The following is a 19,879-nucleotide window of genomic DNA, read 5'->3' as shown; positions in this document are numbered from 1 at the left end:
AACTGAAGACAGGGACCAATTCTACGAAACTTCAGAATGTTAAAATATTGGGGGCTTTAGAAATAAAAATTTTGTCCACCTCATTAATTTTATCTTCACACAAACGTGTCCAAATTTCACCTTCGAGTATCAAAAAGTAAGCACTGACCGCTGATCTCTGCATGTATGGGACTATATTTACATACCTACCAATGTAACGACACCAACAAATGTCTAGATGCAGTTACTTTTCTTTCGTCAGACATGTTATATATACATGTGCGCAACAATATAAAAACAACTCCAGCGAATGCATGTATATATAAAATGCTTTATTAAATATTCTTGCATAGTTACAAAATATATTGTTTACGATCTTTATTCCCTTTAATTGCAGCACTGTCAAAGCAGACATTTTAGTTCATCTTCAGGGAAAAAGAAACACGAACCATTTACACAGTACATTTCCACATGGAAACCGGGTTAATTTTGGTCAAAAATAAGCTATAGCCCAGACATTAAGTACTGACAGTGGAACAGCCAAGCATTGAGATAGTGCCAAGATTTATTCCATTTTAGACCAACGACAAAACTGTTTTTTGCAACAGAAAACGCACAAACCTATCGTATTTGTAATATCAGAACCCTGATACAGTAAAATCCTTCTGAATTATACGCACATGAACAAAACTTGCCCTGGCTTTCTTCTGCCTTTAGATTAACACAGTGGATACAGTATAAGACAAAGTGTCCATTACACGCATTAAGCTTAAGTCTAAGTGACGTATCTCCCCACCTCCTCTGAGTACAACTACTGGCACCTACTAGTCCACCCCACCAAAAGGTGTTTTCCACCCCTATACATACATGTACACTATACTGTATAACAATACAAAAGACACACCTGACATCCAGGTGTTCATAAAATCATAATACTCTCCAACTGCCTGTCTAATTTGTACAATGTCACATTAACAAAACTATACATACATCAAGGCAAATAAAATTCTAACAAACTGGGCAAGCAAAACACAAAAATCAACAGCTACAAAAACGTGGTATCCATGGTAAATTACATCTACACGCCAATTAAGGTGAAGATCAAAGAATTACCTGTATGAATTTGAATACATGCACACAGTGCTGAGCAATCAACAACTGCAAATATTGGAAGAGTACTTTACCTGATTTGACCATACACTCACACAAACAGAAACTTGATTAGCACTGCATGTTAATCTAGATAACACTAACAGGTTCTCTTGAACATTATATATGGACCATAATGAGACAGAGTTAATAGCTTCAGATAAAAAAAGACAACTGTGGCTTAAACAAATGAAAACCAGCACTGGTATCAATTCTGGCTAACCACGGCTTTTAAATCCTAACTCTTTCAATGGCAAAAATGATAAAAATGATGAAAACAAAAAAGAGATCAATCTAGAACTGATATTTGACATCATTTTTAAAGCATCAGATGCTTTGAGTTTTATACTCTAATTTACTGAAAGCTTGTTCTATGACTGAAATTGACACAATACAATCAAACAGCATTTATTTTATCTAAATAAATCTAGTCATTCTACTTCATACAGTACTTCTATATTTGTATATATCTCTACGTATGCATTAGTTTCAGCAACACAAATGTCACGATGTTTATATCTACACAAAAAGCATTTTTCATCAAAATTAACACCATACTGATCACATTATATACATATACTTTGGCTGTGGTATATATCTCTGAACACAAATATCATAGGTGATGATTATTCGTGTCTTACCTATCATATCCCTTTTGATTTATCTGACATGCATCCTTCTTTAATCTATCTCTTCTGATTTATCAGATATATCCCTCCTTCATCATCAAACTTATCCCTTCTGATATATCTAACATACCCATCTTGTTCATCTAACATATCCCTCTTGCTTATCTAATATTTCGCTCCTACATAAAAGAACAGAGCACATAAAGCTTAGTACAGAAGAATTCTCTTCCTGAAAACAAGATACTGAAAACAGGTTTAGCATGTTAACAATTAGAATGCATAAATTCAGCCTTATAAAGTGATCATATAGTTTGAAAATAATAATATAATTATTGGGAATGCAGTAGCATGGAAGTATACAGCAATAAGAGTATGTACATTATTAGTCATATGTAGGTGATTTGCTTGACAAATATTTTATCTTTTCTTCTTACAGATAAGTAGATGTAGAAGCAGACAACTGAAAGCTCAGCTATGCTTTTTTTGGAACACAACGTACCATAACCAACCATAGAAGTCTAGACTGTTGTTTACCGCCAAACTCAAGGATAATGGTGGCCAGATTCACGGGCAAAAACTGACGTAGGTGCATTTTAGGTCAGGCAGTTTACTCACTGGCACCATCATGATAATACGAAGAGAATTGCAACATGTTTTCAGTGTTCAGAAAAGCAGGTGTTCAGTGAATAAATGTTGAGCAGCCATCTTTAAATTTTGAAGAATTTTTGAACAGTATAATGTCAAATTACCTTGTTTATCTTTCATGAAAATTATAACATTTTAAACTTAATTAAAATCTGACGGTAAAATTATAGAAACACTATCCCTTTTTTTTTGAGCCCCTACAATTTCATAAGGCTAGTTTTGTTTTTGATATATACTTCACTGTTGTGTTTCTCATGAATACCTGGTTACTGAACATTTTTTATCAGCAGTTGATTTCTGTGGTTTTTAATGGGCAGTTGATTTCTGTGGTTTTTAATGGACAGTTGATTTCTGTGGTTTTTAATGGACAGTTGATTTCTGTGGTTTTTAATGAACAGTTGATTTCTGTGGTTTTCGATAAACAGTTAATTTCTGTGGTTTTTGATGAATAGCTCATTTCAGATATTATAATGATTGACAGATGGACTACTGCAGAAAAATGTACTGTGCATGTACATTCAAAATTTGAACAAACATGTATTTGTTCTTCGTTCGCTCAGGACAAACTGTTAACAGAAGACTCTAGCAGCAATCCCTGATTTTCTGTGAGAATTCGATGAGAGGAAGGCATGATCACATGATGAAATGGAGATGGCCAATCAAATCACTTCCGAAGCTCGACATAATTTGCAGGGAAAAGGCCAGTTACTCCTCTACACTGTCCTCTCCACCAACCAGAATCAATCTGAAACATACAGCGACAACAAATCTGTGATCTCTGGTCACACGCTTTATGTACATGTACAAATGGTAGCTTTTTAAAATCGAAAAAGAAATAATCTTCGCATCACCTGTAATGCAATTCTGACACACACAAGGAGAATTAACATTTTACACTGATGTCATTTGACCTTAATGGCCAAGGGCCATGTGGCTAGGAATACCCCAGGTGCTGGTCGGTTGAGAGTGAGTGGTAGACTGTGATTGAATCAGTGCTTATGTCTAATGTCTTCAATACAATGTTTCAGCGAAGCAGCCAACTATAAATTGCCACTACTGTAATTCTTCAACCTTTTTGCATGATTGCAAGATGTTCATTCAAGCACATTCAATTTTCGAAAGTATTATTCTATGCTGATTGATATATCTACAGTTATGATATTTGTGAAGCCCTGAAATTGGCCAAACCAAACAATGTAGTTTTATCTTCAAAATCAAATTAAAAAAGTGCACAAATTGCACTGAAAGCTGCTCGTTTATATGTGGCAAGGTTGATGATCCAGCCTGTTACAAGGAAACATCTGCTATGATATACCCACAACAAAATGAACAATGACCAAAGCAATTATGAACTCCACAAACCAACCAAACAAATCAAGCTTGCTTAACATGTATATGTCGTAAGTTTGCTCAGTGCTGTTCACGCTATAGTACTTCACAACAAACTCATCCACTCATATGCAGACTCACCTGTTCGATGTTGGTTATTATATCATCAGGGTCAAAGGTCAGCTCATCCTCATCCGCTGAAATTGTAAATCAAGTTTTTACCTATGTGAACACAATCTGTCATGTATGCAACTTTTGTTTTTACACTTTACTTGGAATGAGTGCTTGGGGTTTAACATTGTACTTAACAATTTTTCAGTCATATGATGACGAAGGAATCCTTAGAGTGCATGTAATGTGCCTCCTTGTTGCAGGATCTAGTGCTACTTCACTGAGACGACTTACCGAAGGCAAGTAAGCAGCCAAGCACTAGCTATTATCCTGATATGGGTCAACCAGTCATTGCACTATCCCCTTAATGCTGAACGCCAGCTCATTGCCAAGCGAGGAAGTTGCAACTTCCTCTTCTAAGGTCTTGGGTGTGATTCGACAAAGGATTGACCCTGGATCTACCGCCCCCAAAACAGATGCTCTACCAATTGAGCTATCGGGGCTCACTTCATTTGGGTTTAAACCCAAATAAAAACTAGTATTAGGAAACTTAAATAAAAGATAACTGTGTGAAGAATATCTATAACCAAATTAGTTTTCAGTGCAAAATTATTCAAAACTGTATGAAGAATTGAGTCTAGTATAACATGGTAACTTCACTGATTTTCCATTAGGACAAGACAAATCTGAAGCGGCACAAACGGCATATTGACAGCTTTAATCACCTTATGGGATATTGAAGGGAACGTAAATATTACAAGTGGAATACATATTAGTGGAAAGAACATCGAAAATTGCATCTGAAAATACCTTTACTTTACCATTTGTTTTTTTCATCACTGAAATATATTCAGTGAAGTGTTTAAGTTGTAAGGTGGGCTTCATGGACCATATCCACAATTTATGTTATCTATGACATCATATACCGTTTTTTCTACACTTTTCTATTCAGGTTGGAATTTGATGTGAACTTTACTCATGCAATCTCTTTCTGTGCAAGAAAAAGTGAATTTGACGTTAAATTGTTTTAGTGATAGAGAAAATCTGGTGAGACATCCCTGTCGATATACATTATCAATATGGCCCATAAACCCTAAAATTCAAACATTTGACTGCATTTAAAGAAAAGAACACATTTACACAACCTGTATGTGAATTGAGAAAGCTATGCCAACTGTGTGGAATTCTTGTTTTGTTTTTTTGTTCTCAATGTTTTAAAGCTTTTGAAAGAGAGAAAAATGTTTTTAAATTTCGTCATTTTCTACAAAATCCACCAATCCAAGGCACAATGAAAGTCTAGCCATGCTTTAGGGTTGTCCAATGAAAAGCCTCCTTTCCTCCACTAGAATATTCATTATGACATCAATGTGCTGAAGGTTTTACTCGGGGCAAAACTAAGCACAATGATGCATGTAATCTGTTTAAATAAATAAATGGCGGCCTAAAGAAGACTTCTAAGTCTTTGATGTTTAATTATTAAATAATCAAATAACAGGTATTGCTGGCAGAAAATTGAGATACTTTATTAAAACTTAAGTATAGCTCTTTCATTTTAGGAATAGGTTGTATAAATGTGTTATTTTCTTTTATGTCAACAACAACAACAAAAAAACGACAATGTAGTTATTAATGGTCTTTCTCCTGATGCTTAATGCATTTTGACTAGTTTTCCTCTATAAAAAAACTTTCACAGAAATCCAAGAGCCTAGTGTCAAAACTAGTGTTCCCTCCTTCCACAAACCTGCTTGGTAATCATAGAGAGCCACTGCCGTCTGCCCCTCAGAGGCGTCAGCCACAGACTCGTACAGCTCTCCATCCTCCGGAGCAGCTTCATCATAGACATCCTCAACAGGCCCTGCAGCCTCATCATACGTGGCATCGTCCTGGTAGTTATCACTGACAAAAACATAAACAGTCAACAATTAGTAATTATCAGTAGCAGCTTCTAAAATGTGACTGTCTTGATCTTCCCTGATATAAGAACTTGTCATATGTTGTCCAGCTCACAAGCTGGTGGCAGCTAAAACCATTTACAATTTGACCAAGCATTTTTAGCTTACCCCTTTTAACCTAGACCAATAATCAGTGAGAATCCTCCGTTCCGACAGATGTGGGTACATGTGCCTCAATGATACATTATAATAAGATGATGACTGACATTTCTGAAGAATGGAAAACATGAATAACCCAGAGATCGATTTTAGCCACGAGGTGGAATACTCAGTACAAATCACTTAGTTTGGGGATTTGTTCACATTTGTTTACAGATTTCATGTTACCAGCTCACAGAACTACAGATTCATTCATGTAAACTTTCAGGCTTATCTGACAGACTCAATAACAGTTCATGTGACAATAGGCCAACTGAAAACTTAGAAAACTGTCCAGAAAACTTAGACCCTGATTCTGATCAAGTCTGGCAAATATCCCACTATCCAAAAAAAATACACGTTACACAGGAAAGCAGATTCTCAGCTCTAACCTGGCAGAAAACTTGGGTGTCTGCCGGACGGGGGATGAGGCTGCCATCCTATTGTCAGCCTCCTGGTACGTGCTCTCGGGTTCATAGCTCTCAGCAGACTGCGCCTCCCCGTAACTATCCTCTGGTTCAAACGACTGCTTCTCCACCATATTAGTGTCTTCGTATATCTCTTCTGGTTCTGACCGTCTCACCGGGCTGGCCGGAGCTGCTGGCTCCTCCCACTTCTGGTCATCCTCTGGAGCATCGTTCTCTGCCCATCGCTCTTCATTCTGACGAGCCTGTACAACAGTGATGCATGTATTTCAAACAATCATGCAGTTCATTTGCTCACTTAATGGTTTTGTAACACATTCAAGATTATTTTCTACAAACACCTGACCAGTCTGAAAAGAGGGGGTTCAATGCACACATCTACATGTAGTACACCAGACACTAATAAAGCCCCAGCCAATTAAAATGTGACTCCAATGGCCAAAGGTAAGTTATCTGAAAAGGTAAGTTATTTGAAATCTGAAAATCTGTGATTTTGTACCCCTCCACTAGTTCAGCCCTTCATATTAAGGTCTTTCCATAGCTTCTGTATATTTATGAGAAAATCTCACTTCATGACCCAAACTACACACTAAATATTCTCAAATCAAATCCTGTTCATCATGATGAGAAGTTCTGATTTCTCCTCTTACTATACATGTATATGTAAATGAATGTGTACATTGGAATGCCTTCTACTAACATAAATACAGGAACATATCAGCAAAGCTCAGATCTTTTACCACCATGTACATTACCTCTCGTTGTTTTTCTTGCTCGGCCTGTTCCCGTTTCTCCTGGGCTTGTCGTCTCGCTCTCTCCTCCTCCGCCCTTTTCCTACTCTCCTCCTCACCAGACTTTGCCATTGTTTCAAACTTTGCCCGCAAGTTTTTGGCACCACCAGACCCTGGAAAATAGTATCATCTTGACTCATTGGCAATGATACCAGGGTGAAACTGGCTTAAATACACACATAAATTCATAATGTTATCATTTCTACTAGGGGTTTGTGGTGTGACTGACATATGCAAAATAGACTGTACTTCAGAGACATAATAAAATTGAAATACGACAAAAAATTGACAAACCTTCAGCTTTTGTTTTCTGGTAGCCACTGGAGGGTCCCTTCATGTCATCATAACTCTTCGCAGACTAAAAAAGGCAAACACAATACAAATATACGTGTACATGTAGAATTAGCCAACTATGTCAACCTTATATGACTCACTGTATGGATTCATAAGGTGTTAAGCAACACTTCCTGTACAAAAAAGTGAACTACATGTATTATCATGTTAATTATTATCGCCGTGTTTCCATGTTAACTATAATCATCATGTTTCTCTCTTTACTAGTATCATCACATTTCCGTGTTAACCATAATCATCATATTTCTTTGTTTACTAGTATCATCATATTTCTATGATAACTGTCATCACATATCTTTTACTACTACCTATTTATTTATTTGACTGGTGTTTTACGCTGTACTCAAGGATATTTCACTTATACAACAGAGGACAGCATTATAGTGAAAGGAAACTGGGCACAGCTTGCGGGACACCCACGATCATCTGCCAGCTGCTGGAAGACCTTTCCATGTATAGCTTGAGAGGAAGCTAGCAGGAGTTGAACTTGAACTCACAGCGATGGCTTTCGTAGGAGGCTACTGGGTCATTGGATCTGTTTACTATTATCATCATGTTTCTATGCTAACTATCCTCTTCATGTTGCAATGTTACCTACATGTATTATCATGTTTCTATAACTATCATCATGTTTTCACATCATCTATTACATGTATCACTGAGTTTCACTGTTCATTATCACAAAGTTTCCAGTTCACATGTAACTGTTATCCTATTTTCTGTTTGCTTTTTATCACGAGCATGTCTCCGTGTCAACTATTATCATCATGTTTCCGTGTTTACTATCACCATCATGTTTCCGAGTTTACTATTACTATCATGTTTCCGTGTTAACTATCACAATCATGTTTCCGTGGCAACTATTATCATTATGTTTCCGTGAATTATATCATCACCGTGTTTTCGTGATACTCATCATTATCGTGATACAAACACCCTCTCCTTACCTCATCCTGTCTGTCCTTTTCCACACCAAATTTGCCCCCAAACCCTTTCTTCATGTCAGTTTGTGAGGGATGAAGCTCTGTTTTTGTTTTCTCATCATACCCCAGTGCTGAGCTATCCTGCCTGTCTTTCTGCACTCCAAACTTGCCACCAAATCCAGCCGTGTAATCTATGCCATGAAACAGTCATCAAAATACGTGAACACAATGTACAACATGAAAGTCCATAAACTGCTCGCCAAAACATCGCTGAAATGCCATACTGTGAGCAGGTCTGAGGCAATCAGAAAATGTACATCATGAGCAGGATGCTAAGCATGACAATCTCGCACGAGACTTGAACACTGTGCCATATAGCTTGCAATAAATGAAGGTCAGGACTTATGAAAAGCTGTACCAGCATGTATCTACAATATATATATGTATGGGCGGCTGAGAAAGCTAAATAGCAATTAACAAATGCTGACTGATTTAAATGTGATGGCCAGCACTTTAACACAAACAATGACTGAGGACGACAGAGTGGATGAAAGCATGGTAATAGCTATCATGCCCCCAGAGTTAAACATGTAAATGTTTACATTTCTTTGGAATGACTGACAAAATGCTGAATTATATATCGACACCATGAAGCTACCTTTCTGCGACTCATGTTTTTCAAGTTTTTCCATATGATCATATCCGAGTGCAGCGTCGTCCTGCCTGTCCTTCTGCACCCCAAATTTGCCCCCAAACCCTGTGGTGTAGTCTACAGGTGAGAGAGAGAGAACCAGCCAGGGGCCAGGTGAGAACATGGGGCAATCAGAAAGAGGGAGGTGGCAAGGTTAGGGCAGTCTTTAACAGTCACACAGGTAACAATACAATGCATTGTGAAGCACATTAACAATGTAAGCCTGTTGCCATACTGGTATAAACTAAAACTTACATGTACACACACATCAAATGCCAGGGGAAGCTGTAAAATAACTTCATTTTGACAAACTAAGTCAATTTAAACGTGTCAAAGGAAAATGGCACTTGATGTTTAACTCTCAGTTGTACATGTATATAGAGGAGTCAAAATGTTTGGTCATTTACTCATTTATAAGAGCTAAAAATATAAATGACCTCAAACTGAGCTCAGGTCAAAACATATATGACTTGGTATCATGCAAGTGTTTATAATTTGAGACTCATAAATGATGGATTGTTGTGTTTTATCCAGTTTGATGTTGTTTTAGAAAGCTATGAACACAGTATCATACATTTTACACCTTTGAATTATAACGGATGACCTTGACTTTTGTGGAGGTCATCACCTCGAAGGGTTTGAAATATGAAACATTTTGACCCATGATATAGTGCTAAATACATGTATATCTGTAGCGCAACATGTAAAATGGAGATACAAAAAAAAAAAGGCTGATATTTCAATGGTATTACTGATACATCTTATGATCCCATTTAGACTTCCACCACAGGCAATTAAATATTCTTCTTGCTAGACAAAAGTCTAAACATAGCCTGATTATCACACAGCTAAAAAAAAGTACACACATAAACAGCAATTACTTGTATATTTTATTCATTTATTTATTTGTTTGGTGTTTTACTCTGTACTCAAGAATATTTCACTTATACAATGGCGGCTAGCATTATGGTGGGTGGAAACCGGGGAAACCCAAAACCATCCACAAGCTGCTAGGAAACCTTCCCACGTATGGTTCGGAGAGGAAGCCAGCGTGAGCTGGACTTGAACTCACATCGACCGCAATGGTGAGATGCTCCTGGATCATTACATTGCACTAGCGCACCAACCAAATGAGCCAAGGAGGCCCCACTTGTATATTTTAAATATATCCTAAAATACTTTAATTTATCATTTTATTCTGTGATGTTTTACCATCAGTATAAATTCATAACATAGAGATAAAACTAAATTAAAATCATAAATTTTTAAAAAGTGCTGGTTAAATAAATGAAAGTAAAAAAAATGAATCATATATTTACAAGATATGGTTACTTTTATAAATCTGGAAAACCTGTGAAAACACTGTGCCAACTACATGCATGTTAGAAAGTGTGAACCACATTGTGAAAGATAAAACTACTGGAAGGGGCAGAGTGGAGAAGAGTGTCCTGTCTGCCATAGTGTTAGTTATACTTGAATACTAATGAGCAGAGGAAACGTCTGTCCATCAAATAGCTGAGCACTATAAATCAAGTTCATATTACTAGGATAATAATAAATCCGACAATAAACTTAATTACGTATAATATCACCAACATAAATGCTACTATGCTGAAGATAAAATATGGGAATGTTGTAATGAGAGTAAGCCTAAAAGTGGTCTCATTTAGTGTTACGTAGCCACCAGTCCACGTAAACAAAGCTTTACATTATCAAGATAGATCCAATTATGAAAACACAAACCTTAATTCATAATGTGTGCTTTGTGGTGAGAATTTCACTGTGGCAATCAGAATTGCTATATACCAATTTGGAACATGTAAAAATAATTAGTACTAAATAGATGTAATTAGCAACCACATCTTAATGCTGAGATACCATTCAAAGGCATGATTTCAATTTGCGCTTTTGCGGGCCAAAACAGGACAAGATTCAGAGTAATAATGTGTTTTATTATTTAGACTATTAAATCTTAATGTTTCTTTACTGGAGAATGTATTAGAACTATTTTTCTTCATTATAACGAACTAATCATTATATCCAGGCTTCATTACACATGTACAGTTATCCTGTATTAGAAACTCTTATCAGTATTACAAATACCAACACATAACTAGGACCTACAAATAGCTACAGACACACCGGTGTGTGTATATACACACACACACACACACACATATATATATATATATATATGTATATAGAAAGAGACCACATATATCAGCATACCAGTGACAAGGATAGCAGCATGAAGCAGATATGTGTGTGTGCACAACATACAAAACAAGAGACAATATAACACCAGAGAAATTTGACAAATACAGACAACACATTGGTGGCAACACATGGATATACCTGTACATGTGTATCCCACAACACAACACATATGCAACATTGTTAAGAAATACATGTACAGCCAGCTGCTGAGTGAATTGTCTACAATGCAAATGGTACAAAGAAAATGAAAACATGCATAAATATGCCCTGGTGCAGACAAACTGAGTAGACAGATATCTGTTATATCTGGCTACTTTGAAATTGGAGTTTCTTGCACTTTATTGCTGCAAATAAACATAATGGTGTTTGCAAAGTATAACAAAATGACCACATCAGCAATATTGGAGATTCACACAAATTCTGTGTTTCTTGCGCCACATTAAGCTCACGCTCAAAACGGTTACTGTAACTTACCTAAATTTTCAACCATGACCTTTGGTCAGCTTATGAGTTCTATTCTACGTAAAAAGATGTTCAAATGTTTGTTTGGAATTAAGGTAGGCTGGTGCCCTATTACAAAAATGTGAAATTCAGCACCCAACACCAATATTTTATTATCTTTATTTGAATCTAAAATGTGTTTCTGAATGCAAATTTTTAGGGAAAATACAGTAACTGATTTGCAGCCCACAGGTGCTAGGCCTGTCTACGCTACATGTATATGCACAACCCGAAGAGACAAACTAAAGGTGAAGAAGTAACAGCTGAAAGCAATCAAAGATTAATGTGTAAGACAAGAACACGTGATTTACAACACCAGAGTTAATAAGAGAACGCCACTATAACCATGCCACAAACCACCAAGCAGCACCACACAGGCAGCACCACACAGAAGCTGGACACCGCTGTGGTGCCCAAACACATGCCCACACCTTTCTGTGAGGCGTGTTTTTCTGTTTTCTCGTGGTAGTCCCAGCCAACGGCAGCTTTGTCCTGACGATCTTTCTGCACACCAAATTTACCACCAAAACCTCGACTATAGTCTGAAATTAACCGCACGTCAAATACAAAAATGATTAAGACAAAAGGTTTAACATTTCAATTTCAAAGCAAAGAACACATAGGGTATTAATCATACAAGCTTCCATCCACAAGAACAGTTTCAACAATTTCAGGTTTCACACATTACAGTTTTATACCCTTAACCCACAGTCAACCAGAATGTCACCTACCAGCACATTTACACACTAGTGTCATTAGCGATTAATTTGAATCATTAATCAGAAAGTTATTTTTGTTTTTTCTGCAACTTTTCCAGAGCCACATATTTTATCCAGGGCAAACATCCAGCGTATTATGGGCATGCATGAACATACGTATATTTCTATATTAAACCCTGAAACTGAGTTAAACATTGGGCCTGACATACACATACAGGAAGTAAAATTGTACTTGAGCTACATACATATGTACACATACAACCCCACAGCTTTAACATTAAAGTGATGACAATACATAGTCAGTACCTCAAAGTAAAAACAGTAAGAAAAGGACAAAAAAGCTATAGTAGACATATTAAATAGGTATGTAATTAGTATTTTAAAACAAGGTATGAGTACAAGCACATTATAAATACAACACTCACATGGAAAAATTCAACTGGAGACTGAAAAGGAAACTACCACAAACTTATGTAGTTTTATATATTAAGAACAGGAGAATGCACTTATTTTTATTTCAAACACAAATAAGCAAAGTTTGTTCATATATAAGCAACACTTGAGAAAAGCTGATTCATTTACCTTTTTGTGACTCGTGTTTTTCCAGCTTAGCCTGGTAATCCCAGCCTACGGCAGCCTTGTCCACTCGATCTGTCTGAACGCCGAACTTCCCACCAAATCCAGACGTGTAATCTATCCAACATGAAACAGCCTGTACATTCTAACACATGTACCTTCTCTATACTATTGTACAGTAACAGTCCACTTCATTACTTACTTTCTTTCTTTGAATTCTTTAACTGAAAAACACACCTTTCTTCAAAATATAGAACACCAGTGAACATTACACAATACGGGTGTTAATGTAAAGCTAAATAATGAAAGAATAGGATAGCTGTTAAGAACACAATTGATAAATGTATTAAGACTTGCAGTTTGCTGGAGGTATAAATAAAGCAAGGCCAATAAAAACAATACTACACTTATTATATATTATATTATATTAGCAGGCATAATTCTGTTACTTGCATAATAAAGCACTAAAATCCATCAATGTCATTAAAATTTTAAACAGAAATGTGATCTATCAATGCTTAATTTTCACTGAACTTAACTTTACACATGACTGTGTTTTGAAATGTAAACCAAGAGTTCTCATTCAGATCTATCATCATATTGCTGTTACAACATTTATGGTGAGAAACCAACCTTTCTGTGACTCGTGTTTCTCAACTTTAGCCTGATAGTCCCAGCCTAATGCGGCTTTATCAACACGGTCTTTCTGTACACCAAACTTTCCACCAAATCCTGATGTATAGTCTGAGAGAAAGCAGAGACTCAAACTACACAAATGTATTACCTAGATACTACAAAAACTACAGGTACTTTTCAGATCTTGGGAGAGCAAAGAGTTCATTTCAAAATCTGAGAAAAGCACAATAAGGCTGTCCATTAAAAAATGCAGAACAGTTCAAAAAACGTAACTACACACAGGTGACAGGTGACAAAATATGTTCTGAGACACAAACATCAGGTATAATAAATAATTTTGTAATAAAGCTGCATAAAAATGAATTTCAAAGGGAATTTTTCACCATTTAACCATATGATATCTTCTCAGCTGAACCTATTGTATTTTTGTTTTAAAAAATATGTAATGGGACAGCATTATTGTGATGTTCATTTACTAATGTTTACACATATTTAAAAAGAGGTGAATATATCGCCAAGGCTGTTACATTGTGTAATTCGCAGATCTGAGTAAGAAGCAGTCCACTCAAAAGAGTGGGGCACACTTTCATAAACCTCTATATCAACACACTCATGTAGCTCTGGTTAAGGGGAAATTAGCAGTACCATTTTATACATGTAACCAATAAAATATACTGATATTTAACTGATTTACAAAGTTTAGGAAGAGGGCCTAAAGGTCAAGATAGCCTTTACTTGACTACAATCCTGGGCACAGGTATACATCATGATTCTGGCTCTAAACCCGTTTGCAAAAAGAAATTGTAGACAGTACAAGTGAGTTTACAACTGGTTGGAAAAGTAAGTGCCACCTCTTGCACAAAGGACGTGTAAAGTTGACTGTAAATTTAAAAGTCACAATCGCGATCGTAGGCCAGATTTGACTCATACTTCCCATTTGTACAAGAGTGTGTCAATTGTAAGCTGGGACTAGGGATTTACAACCAACGTAGGCTTACAATCCCTTTGTACAAGCAGCTCCAGGTGATCAAAGCACTACGAGGAACATGGATTATAAAATACATGAAAAGACTCTAAAAGAAGTGTTTCAGTGACAGGAAATTTTCATGACTGCATTTAATGGTACGTACAAAAAAAAAAATTTACACGGTTGTATTTGCTGGCATTTAAGATAAAAGTTAAGTAATAATATTTGCTCGTAAATTAAATTAAATGATTTTAATTACCTGTATATAAATTATTGGTTCATGATGAAAAGCGCATTTACTTTGTACTACATACTATATCAGCCACCATGACAATGCTGATACTTCATGTCTTACATGTAATGGAATTTCAATACCGATTTGGAATGCTTCAAAGACATAGCAAGGACGAAAGTATCAGGAAAAAAATGTAACATGTTAGATATCAGATAGCTGATAAGCAAACTGTGTTGAACCTATAAGAGATTATATGGTTAGTGGTAATATCATTTAATCACCATAAATGTACTGACCTTTTTGTGAAGCATGCTTATCCACTTTTTCTTTGTGATCATACCCAACGGCAACCTGCAAAAATGACATGAAAACTTATGAACATGATTTATTTATTCACTTGACAGTTGTTTCATACCAGGCGGGTGGGTATTTCTCTCAGGAGATAGCTGTTAAACAGAAACAACGAAACGTGTTCCTGAAAAATCTCCTGACATACAGCCACAGCTTATACAGGTGATGGATTTGAACACAAGACCTCATCAATCAACGGCCTGGGGATTCTTCAGAAGTCAGCATCGCCCCATAACAACCTAACCCCAACCCTACTGGCGGAGATTGACTAGTAAAATTATATTATCATAATTCAGATTTTTGCAAGGTGTTTATTCAAGCATATTCTAAAGGCATCATTCCGTGCCAACTGATAAAATTACACTTTTCGTGAAGCCCTGAAATTGGCCAACCCTACCAATATAGTTTTTTCTCCCAAATCAACTTTAAATGTAAAAACATTGTACTGAAAGTTGCTCTTTCATGTGCGAAAAGTTTGAAACATTAGGGTATCAACATCAGAATGACAACTGAGCTTGTTTCCTCAGAAACAGAATGATTGTTGGTCCTATCCACTGCTACTTCTTCATTTACCTCAGGCATGGTATCCATGTATATGTAAATAATGAGAAAAGGAAATATCTCAAGCCCATTTCAAAGACTACAAATGCAGAGTAAACTATTCTTGATAAGTATGGTTACTGAAATGAAATCAGCAAAAAGGTAAATATCTCCATCCCTTTTCAAAGACTACAAATGCAGATTAAACTATTCTTGATAAGTATGGTTACTGAAATGAAATCAGCAAAAAGGTAAATATCTCCATCCCTTTTCAAAGACTACAAATGCAGATTAAACTATTCTTGATAAGTATGGTTACTGAAATGAAATCAGCAAAACCGTAAATATCTCCATCCCTTTTCAAAGACTACAAAATGCAGATTAAAACATTCTTAATAAGTATGGTTACTGAAATGAAATCAGCAAAAAGGTAAATATCTCCATCCCTTTTCAAAGACTACAAATGCAGATTAAACTATTCTTGATAAGTATGGTTACTGAAATGAAATCAGCAAAAAGGTAAATATCTCCATCCCTTTTCAAAGACTACAAATGCAGATTAAACTATTCTTGATAAGTATGGTTACTGAAATGAAATCAGCAAAAAGATAAATATCTCCATCCCTTTTCAAAGACTACAAAATGCAGATTAAAACATTCTTGATATTTAAGAATGATCATTTTCATGAAATCTACAGAAGGTTTGTTATTCTTACCTTGTCTTGTCTGTCTGCCTGCACACCATACTTTCCCCCAAACCCTTTAGCAGAATCTGTCTGACTTGCATGCTTAGACAACTTCTCTACGTGATCATGCCCCACTGCAGACTAAACATAGCATTGGGAGATAATAACATGTGGGCAGCATTCACTGGGGATGTGAGAGGAGGGGGCACACGCCAGCTCACAAGCACATAACTTATCAACTACAGCATGTATAAAGAACAAATGTCACACAAGTCATATTATTACACACACACACAAGTATAACGGGAGCATGTTAACATACTAGAGATTCTATACTCAACAATGTGGAAAAGGTGGCACAAATAGTGATGCTGTATTTGCAGCCCATCTTACACAAAACTTTTAGTAATGTATACAGCAGGATGCTCTTCATAATAATATTTCCATTTAATAAATAAGTGTCTTATATTTCATCAAACCATACCAATGTAAAATAGATAGTGCACTATGCTTATGAATCAACATAATGCTCCTCACCAACATAAAATCATATTATCTGTTTCGACTTTAACTGATACCAAATGAACTGAAGGGCATGTTGAGCTTAAAAATGGTCTGCTATGTCATTTCAATATATGCACATGTACATGTATCTACTAAAAAACAGTATTGTATTAAGGAGGAGGATGTTGAGTGCCTGTGGCAGACTCCCTGAAGCTTGTATTTAGCCACTATCTTTAGCATATGGCAACGACCTGACAAAAAATAAACTATTTCTTTGATAATTGATGTCAAAGTACAGCGTAGTATTAGTAGTAGATGCCATGAAACAGCTGTCAGGAGCTTAAAATGTCTTCATGTGACAAGGCTTTCTACTAAGAGAACTATTCAAAACAGGTAACCACAACAATGTCTGCTCAATGTTGGATTACAGTGCATGAAACCACACTCTGTTCACCCACATACCCTATCCATCCGATCCTGCTGAACACCAAACTTTCCCCCATAGCCATAAGAAGCCTTGGGGCCAGACTCCATCTGAGCCTTCTTGACACTTGTATCATCAGACTTTACTTCATTGCGTAACTTTTTCAGACTGCAAGAGAAGGAGTGAAACACAAGCAGTGTTTTATAGGACATTTCAGTAAAGGAGACATACAGAATTGACCTGAAAATGTATTCTGCTAGCATAGACTAATAAATACATTGATTTGAAGAAATTATTCTGTGTTTTTTTATAATCTATAGATAGACAAATAACCCTGATGTCTGATGACAATATTGTTCAGCAAACACTCATTCCCGGCATGACGGCAAAGAACATATATCAAAGAAGTCATGCCTTTTTAGACAATTAAGGATGATAAACTAAACAAGACTTAACTGGAAAAATCTCCATTTCATAAAACTGAAGTTACATTATTTTCAATTTAGTCTTTAATAATTGCAAAAACGTTACTGCAGGGCTCTAGTTGGCCCACTGACCACCAAGGCTGTTTGTTCCAATCCACCTCATGCTGTTCAACCGAAGCTTTAAAATGGGTCTGTCAGGTACTTGGTAAAGTGATTTTCCCTCAAACTATAAAACTGACCACCATCAAATACATAAATTATTATTGAGTATAACATAAGACACCAAACAAATAAATAAATTCATCACTGCTTAGACAAAATGTTGAGAATCTGTAAAATTCACAGAACTCACTCCAAAGACTCCATATGACCCGATCCCTTAACCGTCTTGGCCCCCCATCTCTGTTCTTCTTCACTCACATCATTCTGAAAACATGTTTCTTAAAGCATACACAATGGTTTTTGGGGTTTTTTGGGGGGCATTCTCAATAAGTTTATATCAACCCAAAATAAGACAAAAGCATCCTAAGTGGCTGCTTATTCAAACCCAATCACTTTCTGTTCACCACTAAATTAAGATTTCATAAAAAAAAAATAAAAAAAATTGGGCCACCAGCAGGTGTTCTGTTCTTCCACTTGAGCAAAAATATCCATTAACAAAAAAATAGTCACATAATATTTTGGCAAGATTCTTCATACATGTAACCCATAACTGGTTTAGTCATAAATATAATAATTATTTGACATCTTCTCATTGTCAAAATGCCTTACATATACATGTATGTCTACTAATTTCTTTATAATCCATACCACAAAATCCGGGTCTGTTTCCCACTCATCATCATCTGCTGGTACTGGTGCCTTCACGCTGACATTTCTCCCAGCTGCAGCCTTCCACATGGTGTCAGGTCTGGTGAGCTGAAAATGCCAGTGAAAGGGAATAAATGAATGAAGCCATTTATGTTGAGATGTGTATCAGGCATAATTCATATGTAATCCATGGTAGAGATGTTATTTATTTTATGTAGGTTTGGTGTGCCAGTACTGAGAGAAATATATATATTCTGTGTTGCCTGTGCGGGCGAGTTGAGGGGTAAGAGCCGCCAACTGCCATTGTTCGGACAGGACTTATCAAATCTGGCATGACACAGTGGACGCTTTCCCACAGGTTAGTGCTGTATAACTTTGCCAAACATGTATAAACAGAGTTGAAATAGTTACCTAGAGCTATTTAAGATTTTAAATGCAGCCACTTCTGACTAGACAAGCTTATCATAATGTCTGTTGTAAATTCTAGTCCATGTAGTCAAAAAACTAAGACCACAATTTGAGAAGATTCTGGCTACCCTAAGTTCAGTGTACGCTGACACAACAAAATGAACTAGCGATAGTACATTAGTTTTCGCTGTGTTTATATTGTTTGATGCTATTACCTTACTGGCACGTCAGCAGCAAAACCTAAGGGTCTTCTCAGTACCCCATTCAACCGGGAACCTTATTCGCTATTCATCAACAGAGAATGGTACACTACATCTTTAAGATAAACCTCACACTATCTGCACGATTACTTTCCGTTAAATATCAGTAAGTGTCAAGGAAGTAGTAAGAATCGGAACTCTGTTATGTTGTTGTTGTAATTTCTGCAGCACGCAGCCGGTATGAGTCAGAATGTAGGAGCGTGAGTAGCCATCAATATCCACCAGAATGAGGATATTGTATTCCCCACTAACAGGGCATTGTACTGCAATGACTTAGAAACACAAATGTGCTCACCTATTTTCTCTTAGATTCTAAACTTCACTTTTCTGTGGTCTTCACGCCCAGTTGCCAAAAATAAGCACACGACTTCCTGCTCTAAAATTAGTCACATGATACCAGGGAAGGGATATCGGTCAGCAAGGTTTGTCATTGGGTAAAATAAAAAGGGGCGTGGCAGATAGCTGAAAAATATCTGTTTGGGAGAAATGGTTCTTATTTGTTTG

The 19,879-nt window shown here is 36.4% G+C and overlaps 1 protein-coding gene across 6 annotated transcripts; it reads right to left on the bottom strand.

The window, feature by feature from the left end:
* Positions 1-297: 297 nt before the first annotated feature.
* Positions 298-19,763, bottom strand: LOC135466575 (src substrate cortactin-like). 6 transcript variants are annotated; one of them, XM_064744139.1, is made up of 18 exons: positions 19,671-19,715; positions 19,331-19,399; positions 18,708-18,815; positions 18,250-18,323; positions 17,511-17,640; positions 16,575-16,685; positions 15,264-15,318; positions 13,763-13,873; positions 13,136-13,246; positions 12,266-12,376; positions 9,084-9,194; positions 8,450-8,616; positions 7,443-7,506; positions 7,113-7,261; positions 6,325-6,602; positions 5,584-5,738; positions 3,873-3,928; positions 298-3,147 (listed from the first exon to the last, which is right to left on the bottom strand). In XM_064744139.1, the coding sequence occupies exons 3-18, from the start codon at positions 18,795-18,797 to the stop codon at positions 3,067-3,069; spliced, it is 1,854 nt and encodes a 617-aa protein (XP_064600209.1). In that variant the 5' UTR covers positions 18,798-18,815; positions 19,331-19,399; positions 19,671-19,715; the 3' UTR covers positions 298-3,066. The 6 variants fall into 6 exon arrangements, with proteins under 6 accessions (XP_064600209.1, XP_064600203.1, XP_064600237.1 ...); XM_064744133.1 differs by lacking the exon at positions 19,331-19,399 and having other exon boundaries at positions 19,671-19,763; XM_064744167.1 differs by lacking the exons at positions 9,084-9,194; positions 19,331-19,399 and having other exon boundaries at positions 19,671-19,763.
* Between the last annotated feature and the right edge of the window lie 116 nt (positions 19,764-19,879).

This window comes from Liolophura sinensis, chromosome 1, assembly GCF_032854445.1.
Source record: "Liolophura sinensis isolate JHLJ2023 chromosome 1, CUHK_Ljap_v2, whole genome shotgun sequence".
NCBI lineage: Eukaryota > Metazoa > Mollusca > Polyplacophora > Chitonida > Chitonidae > Liolophura > Liolophura sinensis.
This window is presented reverse-complemented; position numbering and strand designations above follow the sequence as displayed.

Bases quoted from the DNA above. Each gene is read 5' to 3' on its own strand.
- LOC135466575 (XM_064744133.1), bottom strand. From the start codon at position 18,797: ATGTGGAAGGCTGCAGCTGGGAGAAATGTCAGCGTGAAGGCACCAGTA. The intron at 18,324-18,707 runs GTATGGATTATA...ACATGTTTTCAG, and splicing joins AAACAGACCCGGATTTTGTG to AATGATGTGAGTGAAGAAGA. The intron at 13,247-13,762 runs GTTGGTTTCTCA...CATGTTGGATAG, and splicing joins GAAACACGAGTCACAGAAAG to ATTACACGTCTGGATTTGGT.